At 38.4% G+C, this 24,910-nt stretch overlaps 1 protein-coding gene across 1 annotated transcript in view; it reads right to left on the bottom strand.

Annotated features, from left to right (window-relative positions):
• SMYD3 (SET and MYND domain containing 3) overlaps positions 1 to 24,910 on the bottom strand; it is a 330,452-nt gene that overhangs the window by 277,503 nt on the left and 28,039 nt on the right. The window contains exons 2-5 of the mRNA XM_026695442.2: positions 8,685 to 8,748; positions 7,861 to 7,968; positions 6,198 to 6,255; positions 2,634 to 2,770 (exon numbers count right to left, since the gene is read on the bottom strand). Coding sequence (XP_026551227.2) covers positions 2,634 to 2,770; positions 6,198 to 6,255; positions 7,861 to 7,968; positions 8,685 to 8,748 — 367 coding nt within the window. The remainder of the gene's footprint in view (positions 1 to 2,633; positions 2,771 to 6,197; positions 6,256 to 7,860; positions 7,969 to 8,684; positions 8,749 to 24,910) is intronic.

The raw sequence follows: 24,910 nt of genomic DNA, 5'->3' as shown, positions 1-24,910 counted from the left end.
ACCTCATCTCAGACATATCAACAACAGCCAAACCTCCCACAACTGACCCCAACCCCTGGTGATCACAGAAAAATAAGTGCAAGATCTATTTCACAGACAAAAGCCAGGAAAAGCACCAAGCCCAGACAAAATAACTCCCTCTTGCTTAAGTCTGTGTTGACCAATTGGCCCCCATCTTCATCCCAATCTTCAATAAATCATTAGAGATTTGCTATGTTCCTTCATGCTTTAAACACTCTACTATCACCCCAATGCCGAAGAAGTCCTCCATCAAGGAACTGAATGACTACAGACCAATTGCTCTAACATCTGTAGTTATGAAAACTTTTGAAAGGCTTGTGCTGTCCCCACCTGAAAACCATCATAGATCTGCTGTTAGATCCCATGCAGTTTGCATACCAAACAAATAGACTGACAGATGATGCTGTTAATATGGCTCTGCACTATATCCTACAATATCTTGAATCTCCAAATACCTATACATGGGTCCTCTTTGTAGACTTTAGTTCAGCATTCAATATCATCATTCCAGACATTCTTCTAACAAAACTAAACCAGCTCGTGGTACCTGAACACACTTGTAAGTGGATCATAAGCTTTCTAACAGACAGGAAACAGCAGGTGAACCTAGGCAGAATCACATCAGATACCTATATAAATCAGCACAGGACCCCACTAAGGCTGTGTGCTCACTCCACTTCTCTTCTCCCTATACACCAATGACTACATCTCAAATGATCCATCTGTTAAACTTCTGAAGTTTGCAGATTATACAACAGTGATTGGTCTCATTCAACACAACGATGAATCTGCATACAGTCAGGTTGAACAACTAGCTTTGTGGTGCGACCAGAACAATCTGGAACTGAACATACTCAAAACCGTAGAAATGGTAGTAGACTTTAGGAGAAACCTTCCCATATTACCACTCTTACAATACTAGACAACACAGTATCAACAGTAGAGACTTCAAATTTGACGTTCTATCATATCTCAAAATTTCCACTACCGGTTCTCCAGAACTGGTCAGAACCTACTGAATACCACCTCTGTCTATGACTATATTAAGTGTTGTATCTTATGATTCTTGATGAATATATCTTTTCTTTTTATGTACACTGAGAGCATATGCATCAAGACAAATTCCTTGTGTGCCTAATCACACTTGGCCAATAAAGAATTCATTCATTCATTCAAATATATTTATGAACCACTATATTCTAAGAAGTGAGCTTAGAATAAATTGGTTTCTCTCCTCAACTAATGTTCTCAGTTTAAAAATGCTTACTTTGTTTTATACCACTCCTTTGAAATTATAACCGTATTACACTTAAAAATCAATAAGCTTTTCTTAATTGAACTTTCATTTTATTTATATTTTTTTATAATTTGTTACTGTGCTTACAGTAACAAATTATTTTGGAATGTTCTAACTAGCTTTTTTATGCTTACCATGTATTTAAAGAAAAATTTGTTTAATCATAATTTATTGCTACAAACAACCTGCAATATTAAATTCCACAGGAGATAGATGGTATCTCTTTTAGGGTATTATTAATTATCATGTTATCATGAATAAAACTCTGTTTTGTGACTTTCATTTTCATATGTTTCATTCCAAGCTTCCAATGACGTTCTTGGTATAGCAGCAAAACTAAGCATATTTATAATAATAACACTGGGTGTTATTAAGGATGAAAGAAAAGGGGGAGGTTAAAGTAGATTCATTTCAATCTCTATTTGATATATATTTTTCTAAAATATGTCAGGAATTAGTAACCTTTGCACAGGGCTGATAATTTTTCTCTTTCATCTTGCTATAGATTTATTCTCATTCCCAAAGCACCTACATCAAATAGCCTGTAACTGACTTGTATGGTTTACTATACAAATTACTAAAAACTGTTCATAAATGAAATCATACCAAGAAACAATGAATAAAAATCGTAAGGATACAAGCAACAAAGTTACAGTCATAAGTGAGAGAAGATGGGTGAAAGGAAGGATGGGAAGATTAACAGTAATAGTAATACACTGTAAAGTCACTTTACAGTATATTATAGCTGTAGTATTTTGCTATAGGAAATTGCAAAATTATCCCATGTAGTCACCCTTTCAGTTATCTAAAGCAAATAGTAGGTGATAATAAATGCAGTAGAACATTATTAACCTCCCCTGACATTTATATTGAGGTGAAAAAAATAATTAAATTTCTAATGCTGGGTAACAAGTCAAGTGCAAGGCATACATCACAGTGAGTAAGCATTAAATATACATTGTGATACATTATTTTTTCAATAGAGATACCAATTTCAAACAAAAAGGAATGCATAAGCTATGTTTTCAGAAGCAACATATAAATGTTTTTAATGTTAAATTCTAATGTTAGCAGTATGTAATTTGTCATTTTTTTAAAAAAATATGCTAATTCTTTCTAGTAGAAAAAAAGATACTAACCTTGAGAGGAGAATCTGTAATTGCTGGAGTGGCATATAAATTTACTGTTCACTCAGTCTGATATCTGGCAGTGTATTACAGTTTAGAATAGCTTTTTCAAAGAACATGAAAGCACAAAAAATATGAATAGTGACTACATATTTTCAGAGTTTTCAGACATCTCTTTTAACACTTACTTTTGCAAAGATCTGAAAAATATCTAAGGCCGGCAAAAGCTGAGAAACATCTTGGATTTCAACCTTCAAATACAGCTGCAGAGTCTTAGCAAGGTGCCTGAGACCTTCTTTCATGTCTTCACTTAATTCATCAACATCTTTAAAAAGAGGAAATGTATGAAAATGTAAGATTTTTTTTGCGCGAACATCTTTAAGCAATCTAGAATCAGCTTGGCAGCGTGAACATTTCAAACACCAAAAAGACAAGATATCCCAGTTTATTTTTGACAGAACTTCTCAACACTAGGTTGATATTGCCAAATTGTACAAATATTATATGAATGAAAGAGCAAAATCTTAGGACACAACAGATGCGCAAAGAGACGGTAAACAAAAAATCAGTTAAGTTCTTACAGTAACAATAGTAATTTTATTTCATTCAAAATATTTTTCCCTATGCAAGGTGACAATACCGTGATTTATTTCAATCAGAAGTATGCTCTAACACTGGGAAATTGCATACCTAAGTGGTATGTGTGTGTTTTTTTTAAAAATAGAATGAGGCAGCAATTTGACTGTAGGCAGTAATAATTTAAAAAATCTGGATGCAATTAATTGTTTATAATAGCTTGTCCTTTAATAAAATGAACAATTAGGTAAAAAGATAAAGAGTGAAATGATAGAATGAATAGACAAATGTATAAATTAAAATATATTCTGTGTTCATGTTGAATTTGAAACAGTGGACATTTAATACTGATATTCAGTGTGATTTAATCAAAAATTCTTCTTTGTTCACAATGGCATGTATGGAAAACTGCTGTCTCATCCCAAATACATAACAAACATCCTTTTCCAAATCCATAGGAGAGACTTTTATTTCACCAAGGATAATGTCTTACTAGTTTCCCTGTTAAAAGAAAAATTTCACAGTGTTCCTCTACAATTTTATCGAGGTAATTTACAAGATTCAGAAGGTTTCAAAAAACATCATATGATACTCCTTTTATATGATATAACTAGCTGAATTATCAGTGCCTTTCTTAATCCACAGATATGGAAGTTTTGGGAAGATTGTTCACTTCTTATTTGACAGGTCACTAAATATGGAAATATTTCTGGAGAGAAAGGTTGTGAAATTTGTTGCAATCACAATTACTGTTAGGCAATTAGAAATCTAGTGTACTCCCCTCATTAATTATTAATCAAGTGTGCCCGATAATTTGTTTTCTCACCAGGTGATTTACATTAGATAGATGATGGATGAATGGATAGATGATAGATAGATAGATAGATAGATAGATAGATAGATAGATAGATAGATAGATAGATAGATAGATAGATAGATAGATAGATAGGCAGGCGGTTTAGAGTCAACATATTGCCCCCAACAACCTGGGTCCTCATTTTACTGACCTCAGAAGGATAGAAGGCTGAGTCAACTTTGAGCCAGTGAGAATCAAACTCCTAGAATGAGCCTACAGTACTGTATTCTAACCAATGGGCCACCACAGCTCTTACAATATATCTTACAATAATTTGATTGGCATTATTAATACTTTAATAATTATTTTAATTCATTTAATAATCTTTCAATTTCTATTATTTTGTCTTTGATATAGAAAGAATTAACAGGATTAATTATCCCTAGAGCAAAAAGAGAGGGGGAGTAAATCAACAAAAATAAGATAAACATAACTGTGAAAACAAAGAAGCAGCCATGTTGGTAGACATTTTATATTTTAGCTCTATAGTCTGTCCCCAAAGTAGCTATATGGATGTCTCTGAGAAATTATTTTATTCATGTTTCCCAAAAATCGGTAGGGAAAGTAATAAATGGAGATCACATGCCCACAGGACATTGTGACAGACAGAAAAGCAGTCTAGACCTGGATTGTGATCATGTGACCATGGGTGTGCATGTGTGCAAAATAGAACTCTATGTCCACCCAAAATTTTGGGAGGAATTTGAAATATCAGTAATGATAATGAACTGGTATTGTATAGAACACAGTTATCTGTACTGGAACAATTAACTATTGCCTGGGAAGAAACACCCAATAAAAATTGTACAGCAAGTCATCATAAATTCAGTTCCAATATCATATGAAACCGGAAGGAAACAGCAAATGAAATGAAATGAAATGAAAACAAGTAAATGAATTGTTTTAATTTTCTGGAGTAAAAAAAATCCTTGAAAAATGAAACATTACAAAAAAAGATTACACATATACAACATTTTTACAAGTTATTCCAAAAGTACTTTTCAATCTGTCATGCCCCTGTTGGAATCTGATTTGGAGGGGGAGGTCAAACAGCTGACAGGGAGTGGAAGTGTGGCTGTGGAAGAAACTGGGGAAGGACATTGTTCGTCTGGGCAGAGCAGGAAAGAGGCAGAACAAGGGAAAGGGAATTCAGAGGAAGACCCAGGCCCCACCCCCTCTTCTTCCTAGGGTACACAGGGAGGAACAGAGAAGGGAGCAACGTGAGTTGCGTGGCTTACGGGGGAGGAAAGGGCCCTGATACCCTTCATTAGCTGCAGCTGGGAACATAGTATTTAAAAAGAGAAGGTGTGCGTAATAAGTTGTTGGGAGCAAATTGTGAATTTATCTGGTATCATCGTGGCTTATCTGTGTTCCTGGCGTCTTCCCAACTGTGTGAGCGTTGCTGTGCTTTCAAGTCTGAAAGTCTTTCTCCTGCCTTTTAAGTTAATTACTGCATCTTTGTTTGTTTGGATTTTTGGTTACAGTCTGTATGTACCTTGTTTTGGACTGAATTTTCTACAGTTAAAAGCTGTCCCTGGGAGAGTTTTTCTCCAGCCTAAAGTAACCTGGACACTGGGGGCAAAGTTGGAGATAATAAAGGGACTCTTCTTGCTTATTTGACTGTGTTGGCGTTGTGCCATGCCCTGGCTCATCGCAGAATCCTTTCCCACCCTCTGTGTATATGCTTGTAATTCAGGAAAGAAAGCAAGAGTCCAGTGCATAAAACCCCGATCTAGCTCAATGTAATCTATAATTTTTATTAATATTGCATCTGCAGGCACCCTGATGATTATTTTCATCCCCAGAATTAGCCAGGGATTAGAGGGGAGAAATTCTCATCTAAATAAGAAAATGTGACATTCACCTGCAGGTTTTCTTTTGAAAGGGCTAACAATGTAGTCTCAGAATTTAGTCCAAATACAATTGCCACATACTAAAATAAATATTTAAAAACCTCTAAAATAAATGCAATTGCTAAAAAATATATAATAAAATAATATTTTGATCTCACTATATATAATTTAGAATAGAAATTTTTCATTAATATTCTAAGATCAAACATCTGGTAAGGGGGCAGACAGATTCCAAAATTATTCTTTAAATTGAACTGATTCAGCTAACACCTTCTGATTTAATTGGGAGACCCTCTACTTTCATTATTGCCTACAAACAGTAGTTCCTTCATCCAATTCAAGGGAGCACAGAAATCCTCACCATGAAGCTGCTAACCAATTGGCATAAAATATTTAAAAGATAGTGTGTCCTCACACATCTTTAACATAAGCACAGAAAATTTGAGAAAATATACAAAAACACTTACTTGACTGAAGATCAGAAAGAGAATATAGCTCTTCAGATGGGCATACTGATTGCCTTAACTGGTAAGAATATAAAAACACTAATGAATAAAAATAATTGTTTCACTGTTAAAAAAATAGATATAATAGCAATAGCACTTAGACTTATATACTGCTTCACAGTGCTCTCTCTAAGCGGTTTACAAAGTCAGCATACTGCCCCCAAAATCTGAGTCCGCATTTTACCAACCTTGGAAGGCTGAAAGACTAAAACTTGAGTCTTGAGCCAGTGACACTCAAACTGCCAAACTGCTGGCAGCTGGCAGTCAGCAGAAGTAGCCTGCAGTACTGCATTCTAACCACTGCACTACCCTGGCTTTTAAATATGATATACATGAATACGAAAAACAATAATCATCTGAAATAAAGTAATTTGTAGCTCTTTTATGATTGGAAAAACATTATTAGAATTTTATATCCTACCATCTTCATTTTATTATTATTCCTTTAATTTATTCTCCATTTTCTTCATTTTTACATATTATTTTTATCTTTTCACTGCTAGAACAGTTGCAACAAGTCTTTTTAAACTCACCTACTGCATAAAAATTCTGCTTAAGGACTCCCTTTTTGAAATTGGTGTCAAAAGACCAACCTCTCATAAATAGCTAAGATATTAATCATTTTGAAGAAATGAAGTAAACATGGGATATGGCGTCAGCATCAACCTATGATCAAACTAATTCAACAGCATAAATAGTGATACATTTTTTAATTTTAAGCAATTTTTGTAGAATTTCATTTAGAAACTGAAACTATAAAATCATATCGCTAATGGCAAAAAAAATTGTATATGTTGTTACTTGTGATGGATTGATTTATTACATTTAGTTGCCAGGTTTATCCTATTTCTAATTTCTGTCCAAATGCCCAAGAATGCAGTTGAAATAATTTCAAAAGACTTTATACAAATGTACATTATTAAATACAACTATTAGTTATATAGCCTAACACATACAAATGTGTGCCTCTATTTATCTTAACTTTCTTTTTCCATCAACTTAAAAGCTAGTCAAGTGAAGAGACAATACCTTTACTCCTGCTGATTACTGTAGAGCGATCACCACAATCACACATACATATTCACTTAGCACAGCACATTTTATTTTGCTTTTTCAACCCAAAAGACACCCAGAGGATCTCATAGAGTAATAAAATACATGTTAATTCCATTCCTCAAGAGTACAATTCCAAAACACAATTTTGAACACAAGAGAAAGGGATAGAAGACAAAAACAAGCAAACTCAAGCAACAATTCTTAACATCACCCAGTTCTTATAAAAACCAAGTCAAATGTACACAAGTCAAGGAAAGAAGACTCAAAGAGTAAACTGGCTCCTTTCCTATTTTCTCCTGTAACCAGCATAGTTTAGAATATCAATTCATCAAGTCTCACTTGAGCTCATTGCTATAGGCACTTCATGGTACAAAGATATTTTCAAAGGATTTTGTCAAGTAAAAACATGAGGCAATCTGACTGAGTGAAGGTTTCTCTCAACTTCTTCTTCAAGAGGCCCCATCTCAAGGATTGCTTGAACTCTGAAATCTACAATCTGTTTCCACATTAACAGAAATAGAGTAGATATATTTTGCAAAAATTAATCATATATAAAAAGTTAACTTACTACTTTGAAAATAATCCTGCCAACAAGCCTCACTGAGTCAGGAGGAAAATTTGGGTCAATATCTTTAATACATTTACATTCCCGTTTATGGTCCAGCCAGGCTTCTTTCTAGGAGTGAAAAGAAATTATTTTCCCTTTAATAGTTGGTAGTTTTAAAAAAATGACCTCCTCCTTCAACACTTTACTCCATCTCTGATTTTTAAATGTACTGTATTTCAAATGGAGTATAAATAAGATATTTGCAATGTACTATATAGAATATGATTAACAAATACAAATAAGAATTGTGTAAATCATCATTAGCAATGTATTCAGAATTGAGTGGTAAACTAACAGTGAAATGCAACTGTTACAAAAGCAAATGCTATTTTGGGGTGTATGAACAGATACATAAAATATAGACTGCAGACATAGTTCTTCTACTCCACTTGCCTTGGCCAGACCCCATGTGGAATACCATGTCTATTTCTGGAAACTTATAGTGGAATGTACCCCAAAGTCACAGGAGGGAGGGGCTCTTTCCCAGAAGACAAAGGGACAATAAAGCAAAAACTGTCTAGTGGGCAGAAAGGGCAAAGTTGGACCCTGTCTAGCAATTCACAGAGTGTATCTATGTTTTTTGCAGAAAATTACTTTAGCCAGGCAAGATTCTGTTTGTAGGTGAATAACAATAAAGGAATTACTCAGAAGTAACTTCACATATCATTCTTGTTTTTTGGGCTTGACAGTATTCCAATTCAAATAGGACCATGTAATTAGAAAACAATTTCACTAGTTAAAAAGTGTGAATACTGTATTGTCCATCCATGCTTTAAAATAATTACCTGACAATGTGCACCACAGTATCTTGCAATTTTGCATTGAGAACATCTAGGTAGCCGCTCCTTGCTAAAGTGAGAGGAGAGGGAAGGGAGGGAGAAAGAAAATAAAATGTCAATTAAATAGATTTACAACCCATACTCAGTTTATCTGATGCAGTTTGCTGCCTTAACATTCTAGATCACAATTCTAGAAAAATACATTTTTCACCTGTGTTAAAAAGCAAAAATTATGTTTACATATTTACATATTTTCTTTTTAATTCAATTACATCCCTTTGTTTTGTTTGCAAAAAGAAAAGGTAAAATGTACATATGTATCATTTACATATTATTTTGTGAGAGTATATTTGTTGTATTATTTGTATTTTGATTAGTTAGGAAAATGAGCATCTGCAAAAATTGGTGAGGTTTCCAAAACAAAACTGCTTTGTGGAATAACATCTAGTCAAACAGAGCTCCCATGGCAATTAAATTTTCTAAAACAGAAATGGGTAAATTTTGGTGACTATGAATCATTTATGAACAAGAGTTATTGGAGATGAAACAATGAGTAGATGAAGTGGATAAATGGATGATTGGAAAAATGTAATGCATCTCTTTTGTTCACTGAACAGGAAGGAAGGAAGGAAGGAAGGAAGGAAGGAAGGAAGGAAGGAAGGAAGGAAGGAAGGAAGGAAGGAAGGAAGGAAGGAAGGAAGGAAGGCTGAATTTGGAGGCCAGCTTTCTTGGAGGACAGTGAAGAGATACTGGTAAATCACACCTCTTGCAAAAAAGTGTGGTGACATGAAAGCTGAGAATTTTGGGAATATATTCCTCTTTGTTGACTGCATGCTTCCCAAACAGGATGGGAAGTGGGTTCTGTTTTTGATGTAATTGTGTATGTCATTTTGTCTTTTTTAAATCTCAATTTGTAGGAAAAGGTATGAGAATTAAATGAGTTTATAATCATATGTCCTTAACATAAAGCACTTATGTTTTGACATATTTCATGACTGAAAACTTAATTATAACTAGACAGTCCATGATTCATTGGGTTATCATTTAAGAGATATATCCTTGCCTCAACAGTTTCAGAATGCTAGAGGTAGGCAAAAATGTAGTGAGAACAGGAGCAACTTCCAACCCACTTTCCCACTGACTTTGCTTCTGGGAAGCTAGCAGGGATTGTGGTCATGTGACCATGGCAATACTGTAACATGCATAACTTCTAGAGTACAAGTATTGTGAACATCCTTGAAATTTCAATTTCACAGGAGTAATGGGTCCTGGATTCTGTGCATGTTCTTTAAGTTAGCAGATTTAAGGTACTTGATACATTTGAAGTATGTCAATCTTGCCTTGATTTTGATTGATACTTGATTTTTGCACTATGATGCATTGTTTGGGCTAACTGAAGATTACAAACAGATAAACAGACAGGAGAATGTTAGTAGTATATAGATATAACTGTGTTTGTCAGGTAACTTACTTTCCAGAAGAATAAAAGAATGACAAGATTGAGTACAAGCCATCTATTCTCAGAAGTCCCTTTAAATTCAGCGAGATTTGTTCTCAAATGTGTATGTATAAAAGTGCAATCAAAAAGCTATAAAATCCCAAGTATTTTCTTGTACTGAGTGATTGACTACATGTAAAAAAATCGTAATATTCATAGTACAAATATCAAGCAGACATTTGATACAAACTGAAATGCTGCAATCTGAGCTGGATATATTTCACTTTTCTCTGCTGAGATAGTAAGTAGAAGAAATAACACTTTAATTTTCTTGTTCTGGTTTCACACAGGAAATCAAATGCTCTGTTTAACACAGTAGACTCCCCAAACAGATTTGTAGTAAACAACACAGTTAGTTACAATTTGCTACAGGGAGTTAAAAACATGGTATCTTTTACAAAACAAATCCACTAACTTAGAGAGCAGAATATAAACAAGTTTACAGTTGCAAAATGTGTATTCTAAATTAGAGCTTTGCCTAAAATAAATAAACCTCAATGACTTATGGCAGTGAGATAAAATACCTAATATTTTTCGGGGGGGGGATAAGAATTTTTTTTTAATGAAGCAAATTCCTGAACACCTGAGCCAGAATGTCTAAAAATGTTTTGCTTCATAGGATTTTGATTTAGTAGTTATTGTCTATTCCTAGAGACCTTAGCATTCTTCATTTTTAGATGTAATTCAAGAAAATATGTCTTGGAACAGGATTGTTCTTTACTCTCTTCCCTTTATTCTATTATCTTATCTATGTTCATAGTAGAATTCTGGACATTTCAAAAATGCCTCAGAAGAAATGCTTCTTCTTTTTTTTTAAAAAAAAAAAGAAGAAATGCTTCGGTCTTCGACCAAATACATCACCTTTTCTGAATAATTACTAAAGCTTATTTAATGCTATTAATTAAAGCAGCAGCAGCATTATTTTAATCTTCCCAAACAGAGCACACATCTAGACATTCCTTACATCAGATTTAAGAAAGTAACTCTATCAGTTCACTTTTTTTTATTAAAAAAAGGTCTCTACACATAGTCCTTAGGTTACAATAGCAATTGGGATAACAATGTCCATTGCAGAGCGATGTGGTCATAAACCATAATGTCACATGAAAGCACAGCTTAGGAATGGCAATCACAGCTGTTATTGTAACCCTAAGACCGGTGGGATTAAAAAAAAATTATTACCAGTTCTGTGGGCATGGCTTGGTAGGCGTGGCTTGTTGGGCGTGGTAGGGGAAGGATACTGTAAAATTCCCATTCCCTCTCCACTCCTGGGGAAAGGTTACTGCAAAATCCCATTCCCGCCCCAACCCACTAACCTGCTTTCCAGCTCTGTTCTCCTGTGCAGGGCAACAAAAGAAGACCCAGCCGATGAGCTGGGACTCGAGAGGCAGAGAATAGATGGGGATGGGGCCAGTCAGAGGGGGTATTTGCCAGTTCTCTGAACTACTCAAAATTTCCACTGCTGGTTCTACAGAACTGGTCAGAACCTGCTGAATACCACTTCTGCCCAAGACCATATGGGTTGTTAAGTTCTTGTGTATAGGGTGTAATATGGGATGAGGTAGAGTCCCAGGCAACTGGCAGAACTATGGGTAGATGGATATCACAGATGGGCACCACCATGCATGGACATGTGGGCATGTGCTGGGTCCAGATACTAAGAAACATAGGAGTGACTTGCAACTTCCTACCAACTTTCCCATTGACTGTTCTTATGGGAAGCCATCAGAAAAGGTCATAAATGGTCATTTTGAGACCACAAACAATCAAACCATCAAGTGGCCAAGTGCCTCAATCATGACAACATGACCATGGGAATGTTGAAATAACTGCAACTTCACAGACCAATTATCAGTTGTTCAGGGCCATCTGAACAGTCATATAACAAATGGTCGTAACCCAAGGACAACCTGTATTTTAGCAATCTCTGAGATAAACCAAAATTAAAACTATTATAAAAAAAATTTTCCCCATCAATAATTTCTGGTAAAAGAAACTTTGGGAGACTCCTGTTTTCTACTGAAATGGGCTGCCAAGACAGTACTTTGGTCCCTTTCCTGATGTGATTGATTTTATTTGCCCATCTATGACATTTCCTTTTCTGTTATCAAAAATAGAGAATTAGTATCATAGTGCTTTCTTTTTGGAAATATTCATGGCAAACAGATATTTTATTATCTTTATCAGCAAGCTGCTGGACCTGCTATGTGTAGACCAGGGGTGTCAAACTCGCATCATCACGTTGTTGTCATGTGACATATCATGATTATTTCCCCCTTTGTTAAAACAGGGGTGAACATGGCCAGTGCATGACACATCCAGCCCACTGGCTGCAAGTTTGACACCCCTGGTGTAGACGATGTTTCAATGAAAAGTCCCTATGTTATATTTTTTGCAGTATAACTATGTGTTTATAAAAGGATCTGATTACAGGATCCTGCTCTTCAATAAACTTAACATAATTGAATATATTGCTTCGAATATTGAATTCAGTAATTTGCTCTGAAATCTATTGAATAGTACAGTATGCCATTAAACTTGATGAATCCTTCAATTATCAAATCCTGAGTTTATTTTTGATGTAATTACTGTCCTTCTTATCCATCCTACCCTGGCAGTGAAAGCCAGGATTATTTGTGCAGTAGCATAGTTTTAGCTTGGTAAGTAATTAAATGTAATTTAGGTATAAAATCGGTAAACTTTCAAAATTCTTTTTTTTTTTAAACCCACTGTTTTTCACCTTTTCAACCTCTTCAGATTGGACCTTTAGATTTCCTATTGCTCTACATTATCAGTTAAAGGGGAAACTAGATTAGATTACAAAATTACTTAAATAGCATCTCTCTGCTGCATGCCTAACCTCTCTTTTACAGTTCTAACAGTTCATGCAAATGTATAGGTGAGATAAAAGAACTATAGTAGTTTGAAGAGCTATTCAGATTTCTAAAGCATCTCAAGGTGTACAAGAGTCCAGTAAAAATGAAATCTGTTAATTTCTAACTCCTATTAGATTCTGAGAGTCTAATCCGAAGTCTCCTATCTCCTGTGAACAGATTTCAACAAGATACTGTGAACAATGATTATCTGAATGCAATGTCCAATAAAATACAGATATTCACAGTTGTTAATATTTTTTTTAAATACTACTAAGATGTTTTTTGTAAGAAATGCCAAACTGAATTAGATCAAGATCCAAGTAATGTAAGTTTTAAAACTATTATTTTGAAACATCAGGCAATCTGTCTGGTTGTCCTTGGGAGGTATAAACAATGGAGAATCTCCAGAGACTTAACAACATAGCTAGGAACTAATTTTTTATTATACAAAGCTATGGTATACAAACGGCTGACATTCATAGTCTGATCCTGATTTATACCTTTTTAAAAATTCAGATGTAGTGTTCCCTTTTCCAGGTATCTTGTGTATCAAATTTCCTGCCTTACCTTTCTTTCACTAGATGATGGCAGCTGTTCATCTATATTCGTGCTCTGAGAATCTCTTGCCACTAGCAATCTCCTATACACCAATAACTCAGCAAAATCTGAAAAACACCTTTCAAACTGATCCCAGCAACAGGTTTTAGAGATATTTTTATATGTTTTATTTTTAAGTACAGGTAGTTGTCGGTTTACAACAATTCAGTGACCATTCAAAGTTACAATGGCACTGGAAAAAGTGACTTATGTTTTTCACTTATGACCTTTGCAGCGTTCTCATAGTCATGTGTTGAAAATTCAAATGTTTGGCAACCAGTTCATATTTATGATCACTGTTGTGTCCCAAGGTCATGTGATTTTTTGGGGGTGACCTTCTGACAAGCAAAATCAATGGAGAAACCAGATTCACTTGCTAACTTACCAACTGCAGTGATTCACTGAACAACTGTGGCAAGAAAGGTCATAAAATGAGACAAAACTCACTTAACAAATGTCTCACTTAACAGAAAGTTTGGAATCCATTGTGATCGTATTTCAAGGACTACCTGTAATTTAAATCTGTTAATTATTTTGTATTCCACAGTTCCTCCTCACAGCACAAACACAATAAGTTTCAGTGTTAACATGAACATGACAATATCAATAACCCCAATGTGCTATTCCTTGCTCCATTCTGTTCTCAGCAGCCTTCCACACACCCAGCAGCAGCCACCTCAAGCCCTGCTGAACTCAATTGCCAAGAAGTCTACTGAGTAATTTGATCTTAGTATAATTTAATCTGAATTTATTTTCCCCCTGCTAGAGCTCCTAACAGCCTCCAGGCATCCATTCAGGACTTCTACTTTTTTGACTCAGATCATGTGATAATGTGTAACAGATTGTCAACAGCATTTTGATGACATTCAACTCAAACCTCCGAACAACTTCCCCAGATGTTTAGTGTAAATATTAAATAACATGGGGGAAAGAACAGTTACAGGAACTCAATTCACTAGGATATGCTTAATTGTACTGTATTAATCTGCTATTGTGGTATTTCTTTTTTTAAAAAAAGAAAAAAAAACTGACTTCATATTCACATTGATAGAGCAGTATGTAGGAATTTAAATTTTAATAAGGAAATCACAAACAACAGAGAGAAGGACAAGGGCAGCATATAAATAAATAAACTATCTTGTAGGTAAGGAAATAAATTATTTTGGAAGAAGAAAATGGCTGTGAAAGAATAATTCTGTAAATGACTTATAGGAATTCATTCTCTTACCTTGCTATATAGAACAGCGAAAATAAACTTAAGCCCTATATTTGGCTATTTAATTTATCTCCTAGCAGGAAAACATTTTGATAATAAATTATGTTAACACAATACATATTAATAAATTTTAATAACACTTTTTAATAATACTTGGTATGGAACATCTTGGCAATAGCAATAGCACTTAGACTTATATACTGCTTCATAGTACAGTGGAACCTCTGGTCACGAACACTCCTGGCCACAACCAAATCGAGTTCCAAACAAAAAATCCACAACATTTTTTAATCGGGTCACGATTCAAAAATCAGGTGGCAATCAAACACAGCCGCGGCCGATTCCCTTTCTGCACCAATTTCCCCTTCTGTGCCTTTTTTTTTTTTTTTTGTAGGCACATGCACAGTCAATCTTGCTTCCGGTCATGACCAAATCAAGTTGCGGCCAAAGTTACGGAACAAATTTTGGTCATGACTGGATGTTCCACTGAACTTTATAGCCCTCTCTAAATGGTTTACAGAGTCAGCATGTTGCCCACAACAATCTGGGTCCTCATTTTACCAACCTCGGAAGGATGGAAGGCTGAGTCAAACTTGAGCCAATGGGAATCAAACTGTCAAATTGCTGACAGTCGGCAGTCAGCAGAAAGCTGGCACTTAGCAGAATTAGCCTGCAGTACTGCATTCTAATCACTGCGCCACCATCTTTATCATTATCTTTGTAATTCATCCCCCCTCAAAGAAATGACATCATTAATATTTTATAAATGAGTGCCTGAAGACTGTATAATGCTCTGGTGCAAATCTGCAATGACATGTTCAATAGTTCCCCTTTAAAATCTCTATATTATGTTTTTTAACCCAATAGTTTAAAAATGATCTTCATAACCAATGATTTTGTAATAAATGCTTTGCTGTTAGGTTGGCCTACATAAATTGGATGATTGATTTAAGAATTAGCCATAAGTAAACCAGTGCTAGAACTGACAGTAACATTTATGATGATTATATATAAAGCAGATCAATGTATGAATTCTATTACATAGTTTGCTTCCATGACCTGCTGCAAATATACTTTTCGTTTTTGCATGAAATGGCTCATGCTATTTCTAAGCAGTAAATTATGCAGCAACCTATTAATATCCAATTAAATGTTAGCTAAAGAATGCAGACAAAAATGAGGAGAAAGTCCACTGAATAACAAACAGCAATCTCAGAATTAAGTCAAGAGTTTCTGAAGGCCTTCAAATCCTGCTTTACACTGGACCGCTAGATTTCTTCAAGCAGTCCTAACAATATATGAGTCCAATTTAGGCAAATTTCCAGTTTAACTGCAATAATAACAATGCCATTCAATATAATAGAAATTATCCTTCGAAGGTGTGCTTGGTAACATTTTCTTTTCCCTCCATTTGCTCTGTATCTGCATTACCATAAAGGGAATTCTTCTCCCTTATAGAAACAAGGGACAATCTGAATTTTTGTCCTTTAAATACTCTTGAGTGCAACTGGTACATCATGTATGCATATTTACATAGGAGAGTATGGAAGAGTCAGAAATGAGTTGTCTTACCAATTCCCAAGAGAACTAAGGGCAGGACGGTCTGGAAAGGAACAGGAGAAAATACACCCCGGATGCCATATTCAAGTATGTACTGAGTAGAGAGCACTAGTTACTTGCCTGAACAATAAAGAGAGAGGAAGCAATCAAGTGAAAAAGAAATGGATTTCAAAAAAACTGACAGGAAAATAGCACTAATAAAATCTATGCCTGAAATGATTATGCAGTTACAACATTATTGAAAGTCAAATGTTCTGCCCAAGAAAAGACAAAACAAATGCATGAAGAGGGAGAGGGATTCTGCCAACGAATTAATGATTGTGTCCTCATCACCCTGAAAAAGCAGATGAACAAATAGAAAATATATGCCCGTATGTATAGTAGTCCACATATTAGCAAGCCGGTTACCATTTCATTTTTTATTTGACTGAGCATTTTAAAAACATATATTAATGTCAGTTCAATAAAGAAACATTTTGTTGCCCTCAAAATGTCCTTGAAAGTCATTTTCAGGCACATATTGCTTCTCAGCATGCATTCAGCTACTGTCAGGAAAGCTCATAAACCTTTTATAATAAACCAATTTTCACATACTGTTGCCTCATAATTAAGCTTAGAGACTGTACTTATTCTGGAAATGGAGATCTCTCTTTGATAGGTGAAATGCTGTAAGGACTCAAGTGCAAAATAATCACAATTTGAGTCAAAAATAACACTTCAAACTGCTATAGTGTTTTATACGTTTATATACTTTCCCTTCATCTCCCAAGTATCAGAAAGTTGCATAATAATAAACAAGCTATTGTAGATATATATTTTTAAAAATATTTTATTATAATTAATGTTTTTTTTTTAATTTCTTCTCACCCATGTAGGTGGTATATGTCTTAGCTGTATCTAGCACCATTCTCTTCTGGATAAAGAGCTCTGATGTTGTTCTGAGGATCTATTGAAGTCACTCCCAGCTTAGGAGTACTTTTCCAGCTTCTCATACTTCTTCTTCCTCTCACTTGGCACCGCTCTCACTTGGCACTACTACATCAATCACAACTGGTGTCTTTTGGTCCTTGTCAACTACCAAGATGAGAAGGAGCTTCCGGGCCTTCACATCAGCAACTTCTACATCTTTCTTTGGCCAGCTTACTATACTGGCAGAGTATCTAACTGGAAATGTGTTTGTGCTGATGACATGGATTTTGTTCTTCCCATTGAATTGACTCTTCAGGACCTGTCTGATCCTTTAGTGATACTTGGAAGTTGCTATCTTCCTTGCTTCCTCAATGTGGTTCCCATATGACTGTGGGATACCAAAGTTCTTGTAACCGGACTGTATATCTGCTATGTAGCTCGCTGGTAATTCCATCACATCAGTCTTAACTGCTTTCCCTCTCTCGACCATCATCCGTCCACACTTCTCTAGTCCGAATGATATCCCAGCATCCTCACTGTAGATCCTCACTGTAGATCCACCGTAGGTGGACCAGTGAGTTGATGTCTCATTCACTCTTAGCATACATGTATAGCATGTATAGGAGATGGAATATGGTAGTTCCACTGTTGATCTTGCATCTATATCCAGTCCTTGTGATTTTTTTTTTATACACACATATTTTTAAAAAACCTTTAAAAATCAATAACTTTTAAAACAACAATATAGCGTTATTAACCAGCACATAAACAATACTAGGTATGTATGCACTGCAAAATCCTAGCTCTCTGATGAAGACTCTAATGCTAGGAAAGAGAAAGAAAGGGAAGAAGAGGTTAAATAGCAGCAAAGTGGATGGACTCGATTACAGCGACAATGGAAACACCATTGGAAGATCTGAAAGACTAGATTATAGATAGATTGTTATTGAGAAAAGCTATCTGTTGTGTCTATAGGACTGGTTGGAGTCCCCAACCAGGTCCGTCGTTCAAGCGGGAGCGCCGAACGCTCCCATTGGCTGAGCCGTCTGACAGCCGGCTATAAAAGGGAGCTGTCAGACGGCATCAGCTGTTGCCGCCAGCTGATCTGCCGTGTTAGCCAGGCAGACGCGGCAACCCTTTATTCAGCTGAATAAAGCCTTAAAACGTTCGCTCTGGCTTCAGTCTCGTGTCTCCGCTGCTCTACAACACTGGCGACGAGGGCGGGATACCAATAAGAGGCTACCAGATGTTCGTTGCGAAGAGCTGGTCACTACAAAAAGAGCAAAGTCACGGGTGCTGAAGCCGCTGGCGCTGGCGCTCACCAAGAGCGCGAAGTTTAAAAGCCTCCTCAAGCCGAGGAGACAGACGCCGCCTGACAGGCGCAGCCGCAAAACGCTCTTTTAAGAGCGCGGGTTTTTTTTTTTTTCTCAAAGTCACAGCTGCTGAGGTGACAAGCCTGCCGCCTCAAGATGAATACCAACCCGACATTCCCACCCTTCAAGCCAGCCGAGGAAACGTGGGAATCATACAGAAACCGATTCATCTACTTCCTTGATGCTATCGGTCTAACAGACGCTGCTGAGCTCAGGAAAAAAGCCTTCTTCCTTAGTTACTGTGGGGCTGCGGTTTTTGACACCGCTACAGCACTAGTCGCCCCTCGCTCTGTCAGGAATCTCTCTTGGGAAGAACTCCTAGAGGTTCTTACCAATCACTACTCACCTAAGCCCTCCCAGATAGCTAGAAGACATGCCTTCAGAACTAGGAAGCAGACTGAGGGGAGTCAATTAGTGAGTATATGGCAGCTCTGAGATCAGCTGCCTTACAGTCTGGATTCAGAGACTATCTGGAAGACATGCTACTAGATCAGATTGTCTGTGGAGTTAGGGACCTCAGGCTTCAAAGACGCTTACTAGCCAAAAAGGACTTAACGTTAGCTTTAGCTATAGAGGAAGCTCAAGCTGCTGAACTCTCTGCTCAATCAGCAGCAGAAATACAAGGGGCTCCTATTAGGCCCAGCAGCTCCACTATTCACTCTGAAGAAGTCTCCCTTGAAGAAGATCCCATAGGCACTACAGACATAAACCGCCTCAGGCAACTAAAACCTTCACAAGAAGGAGTAGGGCAAAGAAACAACTTCACCCCCAAACAGCCTCCCTTTTGCCCAGGCTGTGGAGGTTCCCACACTAGAGCATCCTGCAGGTTCAGGAATGCAATTTGTTTAAACTGTCAAAAAAAAGGCCACCTAGCTAGGGTCTGCCTAGCAGGGCGAACCTTCCCTCAGAAACCTCAACCTACTGCTAATTTTCAAAGGCAAGTGGAGGACTGTTATACTTGCTACCACGCAGATCACATTTCCAGAACCCCTAATAAAATAAGTATTTTTGTTTTCCTAGAAGGTAAGCCTTGCAGGATGGAGGTGGACACAGGATCTGCGCTTTCAATCATCTCCTGGGAGACCCTGAAGAAGATCCACCCAAGGCTGTCAAAAAAGAAGCTACAGAAGTGCCACCTGTCCCTGCGAGACTACCAGGGCAAGAACATTCCCGTCCTCGGGAAAGGCAAGTTTTTAGTTCAGTTCCAAGGTTTTAAAGGCCATTTGCCTTTGGTGGTTGTTAATGGTGCCCTCCCAAGTCTGCTGGGACTAGATTGGTTCCCCTACCTCGGCCTTAGCATAACTGGGATCCATGCTGTCTCAACCTCAGACGTAGACACCCTATTTAAAGACTATCCGGATGTTTTTAGCAGCGAGTTGGGCTGTTATTCTGGCACCCCCATCTCCTTCACTGTAGACCCCCAGGCAATTCCCCTTTGCCTCAAGCCACGCAGAGTTCCCTTTGCCATCCGCCCAAAGCTAGATCTGGAATTAGATAAGCTACTTAAGCAAGGGGTCTTAGAGCCAACTGATTTTGCAAAATGGGAGACCCCCATAGTCACCCCACTCAAGAAAGATGGCAGCGTGAGAATCTGCGCTGACTACAAGACCACCCTCAATCGTTATCTGCAGGTCAGAGCATACCCTGTCCCTGTGATCCAACACTTATTACACTCTTTCGAACCCGGCACCATCTTTGCAAAATTAGACATGTCCCAGGCATACCAGCAGTTCCCTGTTGATGATCAGACAGCTGAGCTTCAAACCATAGTCACTCATAGGGGGGCGTTTAAATGCAAACGCCTTCAATTTGGTGTTAGTGTAGCCCCAGGTATTTTCCAGTCCCTTATGGAAAGGATTCTCCAAGGTCTCCCAGGGGTTGTCCCGTACTTCGATGACATTTTAGTTTCAGCCCTTAACAGGACTCAGCTCATACAAAGGGTCAGAGCAGTCCTAGACAGGTTTAGGCAGCATGGCCTCAAACTCAAACGTGAGAAGTGCACCATCGCCACTAAGCAAGTGGACTTTCTGGGGTATAGGATTGATGCCTCTGGCATTCACCCAATCGAATCAAAGGTCAGGGCTATCCACGAGGCACCCACACCAACCAACAAGACGGAGCTCCAAGCCTTCCTGGGGCTATTGAACTTTTACGCTTCATTTCTTCCTCATAAAGCATCCATTGCAGAGCCCTTACACAGACTGTTAGACAAAGAATCCCCTTGGCATTGGGGACCAAGGGAAGCCCAAGCTTTCAACTCAGTCAAATCCTTACTTACATCTGATGCAGTTTTAATCCAATTTAATCAACAACTTCCCCTGGTCCTGGCAGCTGATGCATCCCCTTTTGGTATTGGGGCAGTCCTAAGCCACAGGCTCCCAAATGGTTCTGAGGCACCAATTGCCTTCTTCTCTAGGACTTTCTCTGCTGCAGAAAGAAACTACAGCCAAATAGATAAGGAGGCCTTGGCTGCAGTGGCTGCAGTAAAAAAGTTTCACAAATTCCTATTTGGGCACCATTTTGAACTCATAACTGACCATAAACCACTTCTGGGGCTTTTGTCAGGGGACAAACAAACCCCACAGGTACTATCACCTAGAATGACCAGGTGGACCTTGTTCCTAGCCGCTTACTCGTTTAAATTGGTGCATCGCCCTGGAAAAAACTTAAGTCATGCTGATGCCCTTAGTCGCTGCCCCCTACCTGTTCCAGTCGAAGACCCAGCACCTATCCATTCCATCTTTGAAATAAATGAACTTAAACTGCCTGTTACAGCTGAAGACATTGCAACGCACTCAAAAAAAGACAGGGTAATTGCCCAGGTTCTGGACTGGGTGGGAAGCGGGTGGCCGGAAACACAATACACTCCTGACTTCACTCCTTACAAGATACGCAAGCAGGAATTGTCAAACCTACAGGGTTGTCTGTTGTGGGGGACAAGGGTGGTCATCCCAGCCACTCTCCATGTTCCCATTCTAAAGGTCCTTCACGAGGGCCATCCGGGCATCGTAAGGATGAAGGCCCTGGCCCGCAGCTACGTTTGGTGGCCAGGCATGGATGCCCAAATCTCCACCTGGGTTAGCTCGTGCCAACCTTGCCAAGCAACCAGACCCGCCCCACCAGCAGCTGCTCCTACTAGGTGGGAAAGTGCTGGGGGACCTTGGTCTCGCCTGCACATTGACCTGGCTGGGCCAGTACATGGAAGGACCTTCTTGGTTGTAGTAGACTCATATTCCAAGTGGATAGACTTGGTCCTACTACCTTCAACAATCACTCAAGCAATTGTTAAGGCCCTGACTCGTTTGTTTGTTACCCATGGGCTCCCTGACACGCTGGTGTCTGACAATGGCCCCCAGTTCACATCTTGTGAGTTTAGCATGTTCATTGCCAACTTGGGTATCAGACACATCCTCACAGCCCCTTTTCACCCAGCTAGCAACGGGATGGTGGAGAGGGCAGTCAGGTCAGTAAAAGAGGCACTTGCTAGGTTTGGCCAGGAAAACTGGCACTCCAAACTGTCACGATACCTTCTTAGCCAACACACAACCCCATGCACCACCACAAATAAATCTCCTGCAGAACTTTTAATGGGGAGACGCCTTAGGACCACCCTGGACAGGCTGCACCCCCATTACTGCCCAGATACCCCTATTGGATCTGACAGCTTGGTCAGGGATTTCGCCCTGCGTGACCTGGTCTATGCCAGGAATTATGCAGGGGACCCTCTGTGGGTACCTGGGCAGGTTGTGTCAATTGCAGGGCCAAGATCTTACAGAGTCCTCTTGGAAGATGGACGCCTGTGGCGCAGACATGTGGATCAGCTAAGGAGGCGATGGAGAGGCGCAGCTGAGGGGTTCCTTAACCAACCAAGCGACCCGGTCTACCCAGCCCAACCATCCAGCACCAAAGACTCCCTGCAGGACCCGCTCTACCATGACGACGACGAGACCCCCCTGCAAGGCCCAGCCTACCCAGCCAAGAGTTCCCTGCAGGGTCCGACTCGCCCCTCCGACAACGAAAGTTTCCAGCAGGCCCCGGTCTACCGCCCCGACCAAACGACGCGCCAAAGACAGACCGAGCAGGAAGGCTTACCCGACCTACAGATGGACCACGCCGACCGAGCACGCTCGCCAACGGCCTCTGAAACGCTCCCGGGGACTGAGGACTTTGTTCCAGCCAGCAACCTGCCTGATCTGCGGCGGTCCAGCCGCCATCGCAGGCAACCAACATACTTGCGGGACTACGCATGCTCCTGGCCGGGGGAAAGGAGTGTTGTGTCTATAGGACTGGTTGGAGTCCCCAACCAGGTCCGTCGTTCAAGCGGGAGCGCCGAACGCTCCCATTGGCTGAGCCGTCTGACAGCCGGCTATAAAAGGGAGCTGTCAGATGGCATCAGCTGTTGCCGCCAGCTGATCTGCCATGTTAGCCAGGCAGACGCGGCAACCCTTTATTCAGCTGAATAAAGCCTTAAAACGTTCGCTCTGGCTTCAGTCTCGTGTCTCCGCCGCTCTACAACACTATCTATGTGGTTGATAACTTGAAAATGATTTGATAGCAGGTAATCAATCAAATGATAAGAGAACAAAATACATTACCACATAGATATAGCAAAAATTAAAATTATAAGAAACAAGACTAAAATATAAATTATTAAAATATATTGCAAAGATATATATATATATAAATATCTTATACATATTAGTCCCCAAGATAGTTATTAATTTCAAACAAAATATTCATAGAATTTCTCTTTCACCACCATCTTGTTTAATACAAGAAAAACACCAGATAATTCAATAAGTAATGAGTAATCATTAGATGAAGGTTTTTAGTTCCATACAGTGCAAAAGATGTGACAACTGCTAGTTAAAGAGTCCTTAGATTACTTCACCAAAATTAATTGTCTTTTAAATTTTCTATTATACTGTAAATGTTTGTTATTGTTACTATTGAAATTAACTCTTCATTAACCATTTGGTTTTCCAGTTACCTGTGGATATGGCACACCTCATTAAAAAAAAATCTTGTCCAAGCCTTTTATAGTATACAATCATATGTATGCATTTGATTATGCTTAGAAAGAGAGTGGCCAGAAATAGATTTCATGTATATATATATATAAAAGTGAAATACCACTCACTCAGTATCACGAAAACTTCAGAACCGTAAAGCCTACAAACTTGAAATTTGACACGTGTGTTCCTCTTGACTTCTAGATACTCACTAAGAAAGGATTTTTTGAAACGACCATCAGATCATTAGTATTTAATACAGTAATTAATACGCTCTGCGAGTTCTATTCCCTCTCCCCTCCTGAAAAGAACTCTGTTCCAACTGCCAGTTACTTCACATTCTGTTACCTCACATTTTGTTACCTTAGTAACTCCACAGCCATTTGCACCACTCAGGTGACCTTGAGGACGCAGACAAACCTCCATGACTTTCTAAAAGGATGCAAACTACATTTCCAAACAGGAAGCTACTTTGGCATCAAAGCTTGTAATATTTTTATTACCCACCATCCAGTCAAAGCTGAAGAAGCTCCTTGGACGAGAAGCAAAACATCATCAAAGAACAACCAGAAAATCCAGTTTCTCCTGAAAAAAAGCATCTTTGGGACAACAGTTGGAGGATTGTATTTTACAACACTTTTGCAGAAGGAAGGAAGGAAGGAAGGAAAGAAGGGAAGGGAAGGAAGGGAAGGGAAGGGAAGGGAAGGGAAGGGAAGGGAAGGAAAGGAAAGGAAAGGAAAGGAAAGGAAAGGAAAGTGTTAGATAGGCAGGTCGATGGAAGAGGCAGGACTGATATCAGATTCCACTCTTCATTGAATATTTAACAGAAAGGTGGAAGGGAAGGGAAAGGAGGAAAGAAGGAAAGGAAAGGAGGAAAGAAAAAAAGGAAAGAAAAAAAAAGGAAAGGAAATCCTTATGTTTCAATCACTGACCACCACTGAGCCAACAGATTGTGAACTAAATTTCTTCTGCATAGCCCCATCACATAGATTTGTCACAGGTATCCAGCTAGTATCATAAGAGCCTTCTATTGCCTTATGTCTTATTCTTACTTAATTCACTTCTAACTTGAACTTAAAGTTTTCGCTATCATGTGACAGATAGGGATTGAAATTTCAGATTGTTGCTTGGGAGCAAAAACATATCGGTGCCTTTTTCATTGTGTGGCTCAAGGCAATTCTAATGAAATAA

Source organism: Pseudonaja textilis, chromosome 1 (assembly GCF_049901715.1).
Source record: "Pseudonaja textilis isolate UNSWEBS1 chromosome 1, rPseTex1.2, whole genome shotgun sequence".
Taxonomy (NCBI): Eukaryota; Metazoa; Chordata; class Lepidosauria; order Squamata; family Elapidae; genus Pseudonaja; species Pseudonaja textilis.
This window is presented reverse-complemented; position numbering and strand designations above follow the sequence as displayed.